Source organism: Euwallacea fornicatus, chromosome 17 (genome assembly GCF_040115645.1).
Source record: "Euwallacea fornicatus isolate EFF26 chromosome 17, ASM4011564v1, whole genome shotgun sequence".
NCBI lineage: Eukaryota > Metazoa > Arthropoda > Insecta > Coleoptera > Curculionidae > Euwallacea > Euwallacea fornicatus.
In genome coordinates, this window is record NC_089557.1 from 1,594,784 (window position 1) to 1,612,338 (window position 17,555).

Here is a 17,555-nt window from a genome sequence, read left to right on the forward strand (position 1 = left end):
TCTACGCCAATCAAAATCCTGATTTCAACAATCATACTCAATCAAATTTAATCACTTCGATAGGATGTATATTCCGCCAGTGGCGTAGGCACATGCATGATGCATATTTGAGCACTCTAGTCTGATGTCCTTTCAACCCCCACCTCTGGCCAAAGGGTGGGCTTGTTAATTAATAATTCACGCTGTCGTGACATCAAGAAATCTTGCCCACAAGAATTTGGTGAATATTTCATTATGATGGACATTAAGCGCTCATATGCCTTTTAAAAAGGGTGGTTTTTGAGGTCCTTTATGACTGGATGTCTCTGCAGCATAATGTATTTAATTCTATCCCTATTGGTACTTTTGCAGCTAAGTTGGGCGGAAAAATTCAAAATCGGTGAGTAAAAACATTAATTATTTAACAAAATTAGCGTTAATTAATTCTATGGTAAATTTCTCTAAAACTTCTCAGCCACAGAATCGTGTGATAATAGTGAACGGTTAGCCATTTGCGAGTGATTAAGAAAACAGACGCATAGGAGCAGTGGGAGAGTTAAACGGCTAACTTGAATTAACCCGAAATGTATCTTTGATGTCAACAAATTCCAATCTAAATAATTCCGTATGAATAGCGCAAAAAATGCAGAAATTGTTTGAATAAATAATGAAGTAACATGGAATCATTTGATCTCATGAGAAAGATCACGTACGCTACCCCAAAACAAGCGAAGTCTTGGCGAAGTTCATCATCCCAGATGATTATATGCACCGGTGAATATGGTTCTGAATAATCCCTCCATTATTGCGTAAAATTACCAAAATTTGCAACTTCATTTATTAAAAAACAGTGCCGTATCTTCTCGAGAAAGGGACCATAAATGACTTAAAAAGAAACTTTGGTACCAGCCTAAATGTACTTTCTGCACCAATCAGTGACCTAGAGGAAGAGGACGTAGACAAGCAGTTGCTGGCATTCCTCTAAGACCAGTCCAACTTTTTGACCGAAGCGTCGCCATGTATTAGTGTCCCCGTGACGTCATTGTACCACAGAAGATGTGTCGTGCGCTGACGCATTTGCGACAGAAAGGATCATGATGGCCCCATTTTCTCTGACTCCGACGCCATGGATTAGTGCCTTTTCAGCAAAGGGGGATAAATCGGTAAAAACAATGTTGCGCCAAGTTTTTCTAGATTCTTAGCGCCGATTGGGATGAATCATATTGCATTAAGTTAACAGTTTGATTGTTTAATGAATAGCGGGCTAACATGACCCAATTCGACCTCGCGAGGGACATTAGATAATTGAGCTTAAAAGAAGGGAAATTTGGGAAATTCGTAGTAGCCCAAATAGACCTTCTGCGCCAATGAATTTCAGGCTGAGGAATCGTCTGACTATTGTGTAAAGATTCTAAAATTTGGGTTTGGGTTGGTCACCTAGTAGTGGCATCACATTGCTTCAATTGACGAAAAATACGTTAATGTCTCTATAAGAAGGAAAACTTTGGAAAATTGTAGCAGGGTGAGCAAGCCTTCTGCACCAACAAATTTCAGACTGAATAATCCTCTATATAATATATTAATAATATATAATAATTATTGTCAACGCAAATGCGATTTGATGAACTGATGAACAGAGGACTGATGGGGCAACGATGCCCCATTAAGGGGGGGTAATGAACACTCTTCAGTAAAATAATCAACAACTTTTATTCCTACAGAAAGTTACTCTAAAACTAACTCAAATTCATCAGCCCTATATCTCCTCCTCTTCAAATAAATGTAAAATCTATAGCAGACAATTCCAGTTATGACTGAGCCCAATGTGACAACCATGAACATTCCAAAGTTGAACAAAGCTCCTCTGCTCGATGACCTGGATTCACTGGCCACCAGCATGTTCTTCACTGCAGATCTGCAGGGAATGCCTGCAACATTTTGATTCAAATTCTCGATGTGTTCACTTTGAGTATACACTATATGCTTTTGCTTCAGGAATATTATGATACGGCCCAGGTCATCGCAAGTGAGCTGATTTGATTTGATGTTGATGTTGCTGAGACTGGGCAGCTTTGACAGTATTAGCTCATACTCTATATATATTAGCTTATTAGCACCGATATCTAGGCTTCTTAAGTTCTTCAGGGGCTCTATTATTTTATACGACAACGACTCTATAGCGTTATGAGACAAGTTCAGCACCTCCAGGTTTCCCAAGTTGTGGAAGGTCTGAACGTCCATAGATTCTATCGCGTTCTGGGACACATCCAGAACTTTTAGGTTTTTGAGACTTGAGAAAGTCAGTTCAGGAATGTGGCTCAGCACATTGTTCATCAAGCTCAGCTGCTCAAGGCCTTCTAATCCAGTGAAGAGACTTTGGTTTAACTCAATGTGGTTTTCTGCCAAGTTCAGAACACTTAGGCTCGGGACATTGAAGAATCCTCGAGAGGTCCAGTTTCGGATTTTGTTCGATCGCAAATTGAGCTTCTGGAGATTCGGCAAATTGGAGAATGAAATGCCTGAAATGTTGTTGAAGCTCAAATCCAGGAACTTGAGCTGAGGCGCGTCAGAAGCGCTTATTTTGTTTAATACGTTGAAGGACAAGTCTACGACAGTGAGCTGGGTTTTGTTGGTGAATATTCTTGAGTCGAAAATTCTGAGCTCGTTATTGGTTAAATTAAGCTTTTGTAGCCTGAAAAGTGATTTCAGATTGGGGGTTTTGAGACTGACCAGTTGGTTGTGCCCCAGGTTTAGTATCCTGAGCTTCCCTAAGCTCTCCAGAGCAAAGCTAAGATCTACTATTTGGTTGCAGCTTAAATCTAGCTCACTTAAATCATACTGAATGGTGCCCCAATTGTAGTAGGTACTTTCTGATACAATGGGCGAAGTTGACTGGCTGTTCACACTGATATCCAGAGGTTTAGAGTTCTTAGCACACGAAAAATAGACCGATTTGAGAGTCGAAATTAAGTTCTGCCTCAAACTAAGTCTCCTTAATCTGTTCAACTCGCACAACTGCAAATCACTAATCACTTTCACGTGATTCTCCACAATCTCCAAACTCTCCAAGCTCTCCAGCTCCTTAAACCCTCCAGGATCAATGGAAGATAGCCCGTTATTCCTCAGCTCTAAACGTTTCAGGTGGTTCAACCCCCGAAGAGTCACGTTCTCAACCTCAAAATGTGTGTCCTCCACAAGAAGCTTCTCCAGTTTCAGCAACTTCTCGAAAATGGCCAAGGTCCGGTCGAACTCAAACGTGGTGTTGTAGATGTGCAGAATTTTTATATTTTTTACGTTCTTGAAGATGGTACTAGTGATTCCTTCTAAAACGGAGTCGGCCACTGTCAGGGAAATTTCGTTGTTGATGGTGATGTCCTCCAGGAAATACTCATATCCCTTGGTAATGCCACTGCAGCTGACGTTGAAGGAGTTTTGACCATATTCTTCGTAGTAGGAGAAGGTCTTGTCGCAGTTAAGGGTCCAGGTTAGCTTCACGAAGCTTAGGAGCAACAAAGCGGGGACAACCGGCATTAGGTCTGTAATGAAAGAAAAGTGGTGCACTACTGACGTTTCCGGTGGCCCACTCTAGGTATTTATGGAAAAGAAAAACTGCCATTGAATTATTCATTAATGGACGTACGTAGCCCTGTAATTGTTGTGCTGGCCTTGCCATCAAAGCGTGAACTTTTGGTTTTGGGCTGTTTCTCAATTTTAATTATTGTAGTTTCCACTGTGGCGTTACATTTCTGGGCGCGCAGCCTTGGAAAGCAGAGAAATTGTCGGAAAAGTGGACTGAAATATTTTTCTAAATTTAAAAAAATATCATCGTAGCTCCCTCGAGCTTCACGAAATGCCGGGAAATTAAAGAAAAGCCTAAATCACCCAAGCTCGTTGCTGAGGTATTATGTTAATGTTAAATGTTAAAATAACAGCAATTAGCTATTAAATACATCATGTTTTCCGTGATAAATGTCCCCTTATGACTGTCATACCACTTTTTTTTAACTTAAAAAAATTAACTGCGGTGTGTCGATTAGTGAGTACGCACATGGCAAAATTGCAAATGTATTCGCCATACGCCATTCATTTAACGATAGATACATAAGGAAGATAGATTTCGCTGTCGGTCGGATAAAAAATCAAACAATAATTAATGGCAAAAGTTTCCAGGATCGGTTCGGTTGTTTTGACCCTAGGAACGTTCCGTCGAGAAGAAGAGAAGTGCGGTCTAAGCGCGTTAAAAAATATGAAATCACCAGGACCGGACCGAATCTCAGCCCGAGATAATTAAGGCTTGCGCAAACGAAAACTTCAATTCTATCGTAAACGCGCCGAAAGAGTGTTTAAATAAGATGACCATATGAAAAATGGCGACGCTTATACTAATAGGGAAACCCCCGACGCCGTTGAAAGATACAAATCAATTTGTCTCTTGGACAAAATGGCGAACTTGATTATGAGCTTTATCAAACGCTGGTTAGAGGAGGAACTCTGCAGGAACATAAATCCGCCTTGTCGCAACGGCGCCATCAAGGAATATAATGAGATAATGACGACAGAATGAGAAAGAAGATTGCCCACGAAATACCATAATGGGGATGACTAGGTACGACGAATCCGCAGGGGATGGCTGCTTTAACTTCCGCCTCCCCGCTCCTCAGCGGAAGTGATGCTCGTTGGTGGTACCGGGGGGATCCTGGATGAAGACCAGGAAATGTGTTTAGTGGGCATTTTTTGTAGAAGTTAAGCCTAGCCTGGCTTGGGGGGATTTGGGGTGAATCCCAAGGCCCTGTGACATCCAAGTCTCCGGTCGGTGCTTGTCGCATTCACCTCATTCAGAACAGAAACATTATGACTAAGGCGTCGTAATCGAGTCGAAATAGTATTGCCATAATTATGCGCTTTTCATATAAAGAAAAAGTTACCATTAAATTACAAGATCTCCATGGACACATTGGTAATTTTGTAGCGCGAAAGCCAAGGTTAAATGCAAATTATAGTACTAACGAGGTAGCGACAAAGAGATTCCAGTAGGGGCCGAACTAAATCCTAAATTAACGGGTACATTTTTTTACAGAAATATCATTTCCTCATGTAATTCATCGTCAATTACCCATCAACTGACAGGCTGCGATTATGTTATCTTCACATGTTTTAATGATCATACACCATCAAATCATACACAATGATTTCGCAAATAGATAGGAAGTATCGTTTACTGCGGATAGCTTATAATCACTTATCTCAATTGAGTTATAACAAAACACGTCAAAACGCCTGGACCAGAACAGAAGAAGAATTAATCACTATTGATCACCGTTGTCGTTCGCGGTTATTGATAGGGCATCATCTAACCCGAACTAACCCAAACCGAGCCCTAACACCTTTTGGGCGAATTATGATGTTAATAATGCTGCAATTTACTCCTTACCAGGCGTGAAACGCATTCTGGGCGTTGCCCAACGGGCTCATTTAACCATGCCGGGGGCTAGTTGAATAGGACGCGTTTTGCACAACGTTTGCTCCATTGGACTTTGATTTCTTCACCGCCTAAAACACTGGTTAAAATAACGCTTTAATCAGTCGTAGATTATCGATATATCGAGGACAAAGTTTAGTTACGTTAATGCAAGAAGAAATTATTAAAATTCCAGCCCGTTAATTGCTTCCAATATCTCAGAAACAGGAAAATTTCACTCTTGCTTTTTAAACTTAATTAGACCAGCCGAGTGATTTGGTATTGGCGCTGAAAATAAATTATGGCTACAAAAGCTAGTAATTGACGCCAGTGTAAGAGTTAATGCTTGTTTTTTCCTTGGTAAGTTAGTGGAAGATAAGACGCTTTATTGTTGTCCGCTAGAAGTTTTCCATGATAGAACGGGGGTGCACGCTGAAAAAAATATATATATGACGAGCGAATAATGCCTATTCGGAAAGAAAAAAGCGAGTAGGGCCGTAGGTAGACCAGAAATGACCTTCCAGAGAATAATATTATATGGAGAAAGCTCAGCTAAGAATGCTGCCTCCTCGAAAAAAAAGTTAACCCGAGAGGCGAAGATTTTTTGAGCATCGTTTTGAGGGGAGAGAAATTGTGAAGTGAGTGGTGGTGCAAAAAAGTGAGAAGAGACGCAGCCAGAGAAGAAGGTCTCAGAGAAAACGGAAGAGAAACGATTATACAAAACTATTTCTATGTCTCTTCTTCCCTCATCAGAAGAATTCTGCTTGTTATGGAACTTAATCAGTAACGAATTTTCAGAATTATTATCGACATTTTTCTACCAGTTTAAGTCCACGTTGATTTTTTTGTCTCATTCTCACCTACAATCTCTTCTTCACCCTCACAAACCCAACTCCTTCGTACAGCAATAATAATCCACCGCCAATTCTGCTTGTGCGTGCGTTGTTATGTTCAACGAATATATTCAACTCACGGTATGTTGCTTCACTTCCTCAAATTCTCCAGACTACTTTGGTACTACTGACAGCTTCACTCTACAATAACGTTTCACCATAAACTACAGCGAAACTGACGAGAAGATACATAATCACAAAAACAACAAATTGTTGCTTCACTTTTATACGAGAGTGTAGATATAGCACTAAACCTAATGAGTATTATTATGCTTACTCCACTATGCTCGATTTGAAATAACCGCATTTTCCATTACTTCCATGTCTTGTTGTGGTCGGCAAGAGAAATGTCGAATTTCATAGGCAGGAGAGCGTGGTATCGATCGTTTCCCCCCATATAGCACTGAGAACTTATTTCTTTCGTTTAGACTTTAACCTACATGTGTTCATCTTAAGCTTGATCTACTTGGACTGGCCAAAGCACACGTGCGAGCATTATCATGTGAGTTTCCATGATTTTCCTAGAAGGGTCGATACTTTGGCCCCGCCTTACAACGGCCGGCTGGCCACCGTGTTAGTCAGACTTGATTATTATTGATTTCATTAGGATTTATTGCAAGTGGCTAGTCTCTTGCATGTTATATAAATGAGCAACATCTGATCTGGTAACTGGTCTCTTGTGGTATGTGCATCTCCCGGCAACATCACATTTTCGGCTTCTGATTCTTGATAGCCTCGATTGCCAATTTGTATTTTCGCTGGGGAATATGTTTTTTTCCCACTAGGTACATAATATGCTATTATTGTATCAGATCAAAATGCTCGCGCTCACTGGTTACTGACAATCGAGCGAACCTTGTACTTTCATCTCCCATGGGCCGGAAATTAGTAAGCGAGAAAGGCGTTTACGTTATAATGTTAGAGGTTTTTATTCGGTTAATACAGCAGCATGGATAAAACTCTTAAATGCTTTGAAAAAGACTAGTAAAAGCAGTTGTTTTGTTTAGCTAAAAGTGAAATGCCATTGAAAGAATGCAGTCATTTCCCTAAATTCCAACAACCGCAAAACGAGCAAAAAACGATTTACGTAACTTACAGTGACGGTCCTGCACCGCACGCAGAAATCCAACGTCCAATACTTCGAGAACTATTTGAGGACACTCGGAAGTAACCAGGACATTGAGCTGTCGATGGTGCAGCTCTCTGAATACGACGACGATGGAAGAGAAAAAATTTGCTCCGCTTTGTCTCATGGCTTCAGCCTCATCTTGGACTTCACCTGGTCGGGCAACGAAGTTGTCCAGGATTTAGTCAACAACATGAGTCTGCCGTACCTCCACATCGACGTCTCCATCGCTCCTTTCCTGATTTTGTTGGATTCTTACTTGGACAGTAGGAATTCTACTGACATCTTGATTATTTTCGACAAAGAGGAATGTGAGTGAGAAACTGATCCACTAGAGCCCGATGCAATGTAAATTTCTTCAGACATTGACCAAGCCTTGTACCATTGGTTGGACTCCACGAGACTGAGGATGGTCATGGCGGAGCCCTTGGATAGAACTATGGCCAGGAAAATCAAGCAGATAAGGCCAATTCCCAATAGCTTTGCTATTATGGCCAGTACCGCCAACATGCCCGAAATTTTATCTCAGGTAAGGCTCCCGACGCAATCGGTTCCTAAATGAACAATTTTGCTAAATTTCAGGCGATTCATGAAGGATTGCTCAACTTGCCAGACCGTTGGAATTTGGTCTTCACAGACTTCCAAGTAACGAACTTCGACCGGAGTCTGCTTTACAACCAATCACTGTCCCTTATGTACCTCAGCTCGCAGCTTTGCTTCGATCTCCTGAAAGATGATCACTGTCCAGAGAATTTCCGGTTAAGCGACCGTTTTCTGCAACGGATGGCCGTTTCCATCGATCAGCTCGTTCATAGGTTGTCGGAAGAACATCTGAATTTTCCTGTAGTGGCATTTGAGTGCATGAAATCGGATTTTTCGCATGAGACTAAGCAGAGATTCGATGACGTTTTGGAGACGATTTTCGTGGATAATTCGAATATTCTCACTCTGCAAGGGAAGAGCGTGCGTCTTAAAGTGAGGGGGAACGTGGAGAAGATGGTTAATGGAAGCTTTCAGGTGAATTTTTGAACTCGGAGCTCCAACCAATTTTTACGAGGTTTCATGATTATTTTTTTTCGCCACACCGATTCCGATATTCAGCAGGCGCGAAAGCCAACGACCTCATTTCATACACGAATTGGAAATCAACCGCTTACATTTTAGTATTGTAACAGATAACACATTAGAATGGTAAATGAAAAAATATTTAAGTGTTAATTTCGGGTAATGGCGCGTAAAATATTAGAAGTGAGATTACATGCAAATTTGCGCTGTATTAAGTGAAATGAAATCTTTGTTCTTTGTGACCAAAACCTTCAAGAGTCTTGACCAATAATTTCTAGGTGAATTTGCCACTTAACGCCCAGTCATTCACGTTTTACCCACCAAAAGGAATGTTTTTTTACCTTGCGATAATTTTTTTATTATTTACAATTTTCCAATGCAACAATGAGAACAATAGGAGAAATTTGATTTCAGGTTATTGCGCAATACAAGGACGGGCACTTGCTGCTTGAACCTGAAAAGCAGTTTGATCCTATCAGGGCATTTTACAGGATAGGCATCACTCATGTAAGACTAGATACTCGTATTTCCATAACAAAATAGATCTACCTCTTATTGTTTCCGAGATCCCCGCAACTCCCTCATCAATTTGAGACGCACCGCATAGGAATCAGCCGCACTCAAGCAAAAACCAAATTTTCACTGAAATCCTTTTTTTCAAAATCGATCAGTAAATGGCAACAAGGTGATGCGCTTTTGTCAAACCTTACACGCTGCCTTATGTATAAGCACTGTGAGTGTGACGGAGACACCGCTATTTAGACGATTCCAACTTCGAATCCCCACGTTGCCAACGTTTAAAAATTTGATGCTGGTTATCTTAAGAATGATTTCTTTGCTCTCATTTAAGATTTTAACTTTTGTATTGCAATCCACAGGCCCTTCCGTGGTCATACAAGGAACAAAATGTAGAAACGGGTGAATACTTCTGGACGGGATATTGCGTTGATTTCGTCAAAAAACTGGCAGAGGTCATGAATTTTGCTTACGAATTTGTGGAGCCTGCAGTGGGGACTTTTGGTGAGAAAGTCAACGGGACTTGGAATGGAGTCGTTGGGGACTTGGCTGTGGGGGTAACTTCAAAGCCGGTTTTTTCAATTTAAACGTGCATATTCCTACGGTTTCCAGGATATTGATATGGCCGTAACTGCAATTATTATGACAGCTGATAAAGAGGAAGTCATAGACTTTGTTGCCCCATATTACGAACAAACGGGGATTACCATTGGTACGCATAAGACTCTTTAATATCTCCATACTTGATTTTTTTTTGTGTCTATTTCTTGACGTCGCTATTTCACCTTAAAGTCTATTTCTGGTTTGCTTCTACCACTTTTACAGTAATGAGAAAACCAGTTCGGAAAACCTCCCTCTTCAAATTCATGACGGTTTTAAAATTGGAAGTATGGCTTAGTATAGTGGCGGCCCTGATCCTCACTGGGTTCATGATTTGGTTCCTGGACAAATACTCGCCTTACAGCGCTCGAAATAACAAAAAAGCTTATCCATATCCTTGCAGGTAGTTACCATTTAAGTTCACTCTCAGAAAACGAAAAATATCAAATCAATAATAGGGACTTCACCCTCAAAGAGAGCTTTTGGTTCGCTTTGACTTCGTTCACCCCCCAAGGAGGCGGTGAAGCTCCAAAGGCCTTGTCTGGAAGGACTTTGGTGGCAGCTTATTGGCTCTTCGTGGTCCTCATGCTAGCCACTTTTACTGCGAATTTAGCTGCTTTTTTGACCGTGGAAAGAATGCAGGTACGTCTTGATGATTTTATTGTTTATGAACTTAAGAATTTTTTTTAACTTATCAAGGCCCCAGTGCAATCTTTGGAACAGCTGGCCAGGCAATCCAGGATCAATTACACTGTAGTCAGAGACTCAGACACTCACAAGTACTTCATTAATATGAAGTTTGCTGAAGACACCTTGTACAGGTGAGATCATGAAAATTTCATTTCCCGATCCTTCTATTTCTAATGAACACTGTCCACAGAATGTGGAAAGAATTGACCTTAAACGCTTCAACTGACGACACACGGTACCGAGTCTGGGACTACCCGATCAGAGAGCAGTATGGTCATATTTTGCTGGCAATAAACGACTCTAATCCAGTGGACAATGCCACAGAAGGATTCAGGATTACAAACGAACACTTGGATGCTGATTTTGCTTTTATTCATGATTCCAGTGAGATTCGTTACGAAATTAGCAAGAACTGCAATCTCACCGAAGTGGGGGAGGTGTTTGCGGAAAAACCTTATGCAGTGGCCGTGCAGCAGGGTAGTCATTTGCAGGATGATTTGAGCAAAGTGTAAGTTTCTGAGTTTGTCGTAAATCGAGGTTTTTGTATCGATCGTATTCGCAGCTACATTTAGATTTCTCTATGCGTTTTTGTTGCAGAATCTTAGATTTACAAAAAAACCGATTTTTCGAGCGATTGCAGTCTAAATATTGGAATAATACGGTCAAAGGTGCCTGTCCCAGTACTGACGATAATGAAGGAATTACGTTAGAAAGTCTGGGTAAGTAATGAAGTGCCTTTAGTATTGGTGGTGGCAGAGTTGCCAGGCGTCAGAAAACGCTCCCGCCAGAATGCGCCTCCGCCAGAAAGCGCATTCACCATTTTTTATTGAATTAGAATTACTGACGCTGGACGTAGCAACGGAGAATGAGACAGTAATTTTTCATAGAGAAAATTGATGCGCGAAGGCACAGAAATTATTAATGTTAAACTTCATAAATTGCTCTTCAATGCGTATCATCTGGCGAATCAACGCCCTTCCCAAGGGCATTGATGGATCCCTTGCATCCCAACTTTTTTAGATCTCTTTTAGTCTAATTTGAGATATGTCTCTTTAGGTGGGGTTTTCATAGCCACACTTTTTGGTTTAGCTCTAGCAATGGTAACATTGGCAGGAGAGGTTTGGTACTACCGCAGGAGGGGTCAGAGAGAAAAAGAGCAGATTAAAGTGCAAAAATCTAAGAACTTACCCGACACTATTTCAGGTAATTGATTTCCTCGATGATTTCTTTCTCGGTAGGCCGCACTCGAGAGATGCATGAGAATTAAGACATGCAGAAAATACTGTTGGGAGAACAGTATTTAGTATATGTGACATATCGTATGCACCATTATTATACGAACGATTTTTATTCGATTTGTTATACCGTCCATATTTATAATCTCAATATTCTCCCCACGTTCGTAGGTCTGCTAAAGCCACTAAAACCTACCGTGGCTCCTGTGAGATTGGGCGGATCCAAACCAGGAGGCCCTGTAACCATTGGTACCACCTTCAAGCCTGTCAACTCGAAGGGGAACCTTACCAAAGAGATGGAAAGTGTCAATATCTCCCATATCTCCTTGTACCCAAAAGCTCGGAACAAGATTACGAGGGTGGATTAGATGGTTTGTATAGGGAGTTTTTGCTTCACATACAGAAAAGTAATTTTATCATTGAGTTTCATGCACCGTTTGTATTGATCTTATGCAAAGTTTTACGTAAATACAACACGAAATCGCATTCTACATCTTTGAACTTTCGCGAATTTTCCGATTTAATCCGATTTAATAATAAGCCTTCAATACGTCATTATCATCTTTATTTCTCTAAATATAAACCGCCTACAGCTAAATGAGTGAATGTGACAGGGATCTTTGTTTTTTTTTAATTACTTAAATATTCTTAAAATCTCTTTTTGTCAGCTGTCATACTATGAGGGCAAGTACAATATTTAATATATTTTATAGGGCCTAAATCGATTTTGGCCTATCACATTTTTAAATACAATATAGTTACAATACCTTAAAAACGTGAAAAAAACCACCTGTATCGGGAGCAAGTTTCCAAAAAAATTAAAGTTTTCGTTTTTTTTTTCACGTTTTTAAATGCCGATCCAGTTTAACCTCGGCTCGGCCTCTTTGGTATATTATTACACACTTTTAGGGTAAAAAATATGAAAAAATAAGTTAAGTCTCAATGAAAATAATACTCTGGCGCTGGGCAATGCTTCTGTTCAGCAACTATAATAATAATCAGAAATTTAATCGAAAAAAGTAATAAAACGTAAATGTGTATTTACAAAATGGTCTATCTAAGTGGGTACTTACATTTTTGGAAAAAAAAATGTTTTTTTTTTGCTACATATGGATGAGTGGTAACTGTCTTGTCAGAGTTGTAAAACGGATTTTAAGTGATTTTTAGCCGCTTTTGCAAGGTGCTCCACGCAGGACTGGTTGGGATCCTTATCACAAGTGAAGAATTCGGCAAGAAATTTACGGTTCGCGTTAGCTCGAGCAAGTTCAAGTTGCTGTTTGTTTTTGAGAAAAAAATGCAGAAGAAGATGTTTTCCTGACAGACCACCATCTTTTATTTTTGAGAAAAAGATGGTTATCCGTTATTCAAAGACAATCTCTTGTTTTCAAGAAAAACTCTGCACGTCGATTGTTCATCACGCCACCGTCGTTTTTTTTGTCAATGTCAGAGAACCGTCTTTTGTTTAAAAAAAAAAACAAAATCTGTGATTTTTGCACGCATCATTTTGATTTCTACAAAAATCAGCACGGCTAGTCATAAAGCTATCGTCAGTTGTTTTTGGAAAGACTGGTATGTGTGACTTACTTCGAAGAAACCATTCTCGAGATAGCCTCGACTGTCGATTGATCATCGAGCTGCCGTCTTTTAATTTTAGACGGTTTAAAAACAATTTTTTTCAACTATTTAAATTGTTTTTTAAGTAAAAAAAACAAAAAATCGCATATGACATCATCAGTAGCATAATACGTTTTAATTATCAGTTTATCTTCAAGAGCGTTATCTAGGAGACTACATCGAAACTGAGTGAGAGACTCCAGGAACAAAAACGAATATCTGCAATTTTTAATATTTTGTGAAATATCAACAATCTCAGTTTCGTTAAAACATTACGTGAAGCACCCTGTAATGAGCCGCTACGTACATGGAAGCGCATGCGCAAAGCTACAGCTAGAAAGTGAGTACGGTTCTGTTTATATGACTAGTTTAAAAGGTGATGATAGGTAGACTTTTCGTTGAACAAATTTCAATAACTTGGAATTTGAGCTCTTAACGCGGTAAAATAAAACTACACTTTGCTAAAAACGGGGTAGAAAGGTGGTGCGAAACACTATAAATCTTAAGAAACGCCTAAAAATCTACGAAAATCGTCGATGACGGTTTTGTTTGATATGATATACTGAAGTGCTCCTATCTATACAAAAAAAGGTTAATAGCTAACAATTCTTTGGTGTGAACTAAGTAAATATTAAAACGGGCTAAGAAAACCTAATAAAAATATACTATTATTATACATCAAAACAACATCATAGTAATAAATATACACAAGTATAAAACAAATACGTTGTCAAAAAGGTCTCAAAAAGCCGGCGAAATTTAAAATTATGGAAAGAACGATCTACAACTTTTTTACAAAAAATTGGAGCCTCAAGCGGCTCAACTGAAATACTCTCTATTCACATGTTTCTTTTGTACATAAAAATATTCACAAAAATCGCTAAAAGTACAGGTATCCGTACAAATTCGGCTTCATAACATAATTTGCGTACAAGGTGGCGTACAAAATTCTACCAAACCCATTAAAATAATACTAAATACAATAAGAGATCCGGACTGAACATTCAAAACGTAAAACAGAACAAAACATAATGCCACCCTGTGCGATAAACCCAAATTCGGAATCAAAAATTTGTTGGCCCCGATTTCATTTTTTTTCTCCTACCCCATATTCAGCTCCGGAGGGTACACAGTTTCGGACTTCAAACAGGCGCTGCCGCTCTCTGTCGGCGAATTGGCGGAAGCTAGAGAGTTGGCGCGAGTGGCCGCCAGGGGGCTTCTGCTGCTCTGCTCCTCTGAGCCCGACACTGCGTGAGCGCCGCTCACTCCGACCTCGTTGTTACTATAGTAGTAGGCAGAATCTGCAAAATTCCTGATTCGTATTTCGATCGACGGTGGCAGATGAAATGTATTTGAATCCCGAGATAGGAACAGTCTACTTGTAATAATACTCACTGTTTACTTACTGAGTAACCCGCTGGAGGCAGAGCCGTATCCGTAGGTGCCATAGGCAGCACCGTACTGGCTGTAGGCTGTACTGTAAGCGTAGTCCGTGCCTGGTACCACAGCGGTTCCTGTGGAAATAAAGAAACCAATCTAGTCCACATATAAACCTTAAACCGCCTATCTTTAGTTTTTTCTGGCAACATTGTCCGGTCAAACTTCAAATTTTTTCTGTTAATCTCTGACATCTATGTTTAAAAACAAAAGGCAATGGCGGCGCTGTCATTTTCTTGCTTGAAACCCCGAACTTGAATAAGGTTGAATATCCTTAGTATGGGGGAATTCGTTGGAGGAATTTTTGAACTCACGTCACTGCGCAAATACTAAGCACTATATTTTTGATGCAACTATTTTCAGGCATTCTCTGGATCACTATTATCAAAAAACAAGCAACAAACCTGCCGAGTAGCCAGCGAAACTTGGCAACATCGCACTGTAATGCTGTGTTGACACCTGCCCATTCCCGCTGGGCTGCAACACTGTAAGGGCGGCAGGATCCGGAGATCCTGCCGACTGACTCGTCGGAGGTTCTGCAGGAAGAGCTAACGGTAGCGATGGAGAGGACCCTTCCACTGTGTTCATGTAGGGCGAACTTTCGTTTGCTGTACGTTCAACAAAAAAAATAAACATACATGCAAAGGAATAAAAAAGGAAAAAAGAAACGTGCACTAATTGCAAAGGAGAAACACACATACTTGAATGGTAGGGCGACATGGAGGGATCGTACTTGGTAGGATCCATCAGCCTCGTTGTAGATTCGATTTTCATTTCATGCATAGTGATGGGCGCCAGCGGCGTTAACGAACCGGTACCTGAATTACGTCAAAAGCTATCATGCTTTAAAACAGTTACGCAAGCAACCATGCGAGCAGCCCTATAGGGTGGTTTTGTACGTACCGAGAGATCCTGCCAGAGGCGGCGTGTAGAGATTTTGGCCGGACTGGCTCATGGTGTTGATGGTGTCGTAAATGTCTGCGGCCGAGGTCACCCCGGTCACCCCTGAGAAACCCCCGTGGGGGTCATAGTAACCCCCTGACTGGCCTGTGGTGGTGCCGGCACCCCCCAGTTCGGATAAGAGCTTGTGTTCGTCTTTAATTGACCATTTGCCCGACCAGAGCTGGAGAAAAGAGACAGGATTTTGTTCATCATGTTTTTACATGTTCTTTGAATTGTGCGAGCATATAAAATACTCTACGAGAGGTTGATACTGGTTTGGTTAGTGCTGACGAACGATAAAACAGTAAAATTTTGCATATGCATGACCAGTGATTAATAAAATTATAGGAAGACATTAACATTCACCACAATGTCAAGAACCAATTTGATTTAAACGCAGGAGAAAATGTAACAAATAATTATTGTCGGCATTCCACTAAAACCGGTAAAATGATCTTAAAAACTTAAAAACTGCCGTGTAGATGGAGGATTAAAATCTGAACATATTCCATTACAATCAAAAGCTTGACGAGTAAATAATAGCGAAGCATGGAGTTTTGATCGATAAAATTATTATCGTTAATTTATATTCAATATTTAATAATTTTTGTGGAAAAAACGAAAAAAATTCCAAAATTTTTATATGAAAGTAATACAAATTCTCTAGCGGGCGTTCCAATACTCTGATTTGCTACGCGTTAATTGATATACAGGTTTAAAGGTCAGTTTTTTAACCCTCAAAAATTCATCAAAATTTCTGTCTGCGACGATTTCTAAACGGCTGGTCACAGTCACTGTGTCCCAACCAAACCAAATGTATGACATAGATTTCAACGGGTGAAAACATCTCTCACTAGAAGAGACCACCTATGCCGGTTTATTTTCGTCATTTTTGGCCTTCGAAATAAAACATTCGCAGATCCCCGTTTCATTCTTTTCATGTTCTATCTGATGTCTTCGATTTAAAGGGGCACATCTTGAGACCAACGTAAGGACGGACGTCTGAACCTTTCGGGCGGGTTTTCTGTATGATTTTATACCAGAATAAATTCAATTAATTCGAAGCAAAAGAAAACGGCGAGGCATTAGATTATCAAAATTAGAACAATTTCCCCTTAAAACCGATTAAAATGCCAAATGAAAATGAGCCACTTTCTATCGGCATAGCAATAAGGATGTATTGATGTTTGTATATGCCCATACGCATACGTACACAATATGTTATTTGATCAACATACCGCTGCTAAATAAACGTTTCACGTGCAATTACTACTGAACTTATATGTATAAAACCATTATTGTCGTAATTCAGTTTACAGTTTAGCTATAATCATATGTTGGACTTACATTTGAATAAAGAGGATCCCCGTTGTATTGAGACCGCTGCCTCTTGATGTCTTCGTCGTGGTGCCCGTTGAGATCTCGGTTTTCATCTGCAAAGGAAATTCGAATTGTACTTATCGGCTCTATTTGGTGTTGCGTTATCAGTTAATAACTAAAATTAAATCGAGTCAAAACAGAAACCAAACTGAGGCAAACAAAACCGCCTCCGTATCTATAATTTTAATCGGGTAATGTCGCAACGATGTAACAAAAGGCGCGCACTCCGGCCGGGATTGTTCAAACAATAATCGGGGCCGAGCCCAAACGAAATCCCATTATATTTTACATTAATTGGGGCTATCCCACTGGATATGTTTTATTATCTATATTTTGCAAAATTTCATTTTCCGACTGCCGACAATGGCCAGGTTTAGTTTAATTATTTTCGATGGGTGCCGGCCAGATTTATGTTCGCGCGTCATTTGCCACGATTCATTTGGGAGTTAAACAGGGCACGTCCAATTAATGGCTCTAAATGTTGTTATCTGTCTCTATATGGCCAGGTTTCATAAAATCATGCTAATCAAAATAATTCTCTAACTGTTTGCCGTACACCTAGAGGAATGGCCTTGGTTCGCCGGAAGAAGCCGCACGAGCCGCCACACATACCAAAAATT

The 17,555-nt window shown here is 40.2% G+C and overlaps 4 protein-coding genes across 17 annotated transcripts in view; 2 read left to right on the plus strand and 2 right to left on the minus strand.

The window, feature by feature from the left end:
* The window catches only part of ValRS (Valyl-tRNA synthetase), a 42,136-nt gene extending 25,502 nt beyond the window's left edge, over positions 1 to 16,634 (plus strand). The window contains exon 16 of the mRNA XM_066292014.1: positions 16,624 to 16,634. The gene's annotated coding sequence lies outside the window, so the exon portion shown is untranslated. The remainder of the gene's footprint in view (positions 1 to 16,623) is intronic.
* Positions 1,671 to 6,741, minus strand: LOC136344504 (toll-like receptor Tollo). Of its 8 annotated transcripts, XM_066292030.1 has the most exons (4): positions 6,608 to 6,741; positions 6,298 to 6,471; positions 5,411 to 5,537; positions 1,671 to 3,515 (listed from the first exon to the last, which is right to left on the minus strand). In XM_066292030.1, the coding sequence occupies exons 3-4, from the start codon at positions 5,424 to 5,426 to the stop codon at positions 1,705 to 1,707; spliced, it is 1,827 nt and encodes a 608-aa protein (XP_066148127.1). In that variant the 5' UTR covers positions 5,427 to 5,537; positions 6,298 to 6,471; positions 6,608 to 6,741; the 3' UTR covers positions 1,671 to 1,704. The 8 variants fall into 8 exon arrangements, with proteins under 8 accessions (XP_066148127.1, XP_066148128.1, XP_066148125.1 ...); XM_066292031.1 differs by lacking the exon at positions 6,298 to 6,471 and having other exon boundaries at positions 6,608 to 6,715; XM_066292028.1 differs by lacking the exon at positions 6,608 to 6,741 and having other exon boundaries at positions 6,298 to 6,603.
* Ir8a (Ionotropic receptor 8a) lies at positions 7,025 to 15,078 on the plus strand. Its single transcript, XM_066292015.1, has 14 exons — positions 7,025 to 7,767; positions 7,819 to 7,985; positions 8,039 to 8,473; positions 8,936 to 9,028; positions 9,400 to 9,594; positions 9,650 to 9,749; positions 9,863 to 10,040; positions 10,096 to 10,279; positions 10,337 to 10,458; positions 10,518 to 10,835; positions 10,925 to 11,046; positions 11,384 to 11,530; positions 11,734 to 11,933; positions 14,977 to 15,078. The coding sequence occupies exons 1-13, from the start codon at positions 7,521 to 7,523 to the stop codon at positions 11,928 to 11,930; spliced, it is 2,505 nt and encodes an 834-aa protein (XP_066148112.1). The 5' UTR covers positions 7,025 to 7,520; the 3' UTR covers positions 11,931 to 11,933; positions 14,977 to 15,078.
* LOC136344505 (paired box protein Pax-2a-like) overlaps positions 12,111 to 17,555 on the minus strand; it is an 87,348-nt gene continuing 81,903 nt past the window's right edge. For all 7 annotated transcript variants that reach the window (XM_066292038.1, XM_066292039.1, XM_066292037.1 and 4 more), the window contains 6 exons: positions 16,903 to 16,988; positions 15,517 to 15,736; positions 15,315 to 15,431; positions 15,018 to 15,221; positions 14,583 to 14,690; positions 12,111 to 14,477 (listed from right to left, as the gene is read on the minus strand). In XM_066292038.1, coding sequence (XP_066148135.1) covers positions 14,278 to 14,477; positions 14,583 to 14,690; positions 15,018 to 15,221; positions 15,315 to 15,431; positions 15,517 to 15,736; positions 16,903 to 16,988 — 935 coding nt within the window. In that variant the 3' untranslated portion in view covers positions 12,111 to 14,277. The remainder of the gene's footprint in view (positions 14,478 to 14,582; positions 14,691 to 15,017; positions 15,222 to 15,314; positions 15,432 to 15,516; positions 15,737 to 16,902; positions 16,989 to 17,555) is intronic.

What these genes read in the sequence shown, in the direction of transcription:
- Ir8a (XM_066292015.1), top strand. Translation starts at nt 7,521, where the DNA reads ATGGTGCAGCTCTCTGAATACGACGACGATGGAAGAGAAAAAATTTGC. An exon ending in TATTTTCGACAAAGAGGAAT is followed by an intron (nt 7,768 to 7,818) that starts GTGAGTGAGAAA and finishes AAATTTCTTCAG; the next exon opens with ACATTGACCAAGCCTTGTAC. An exon ending in CTTACCCGACACTATTTCAG is followed by an intron (nt 11,531 to 11,733) that starts GTAATTGATTTC and finishes CCACGTTCGTAG; the next exon opens with GTCTGCTAAAGCCACTAAAA.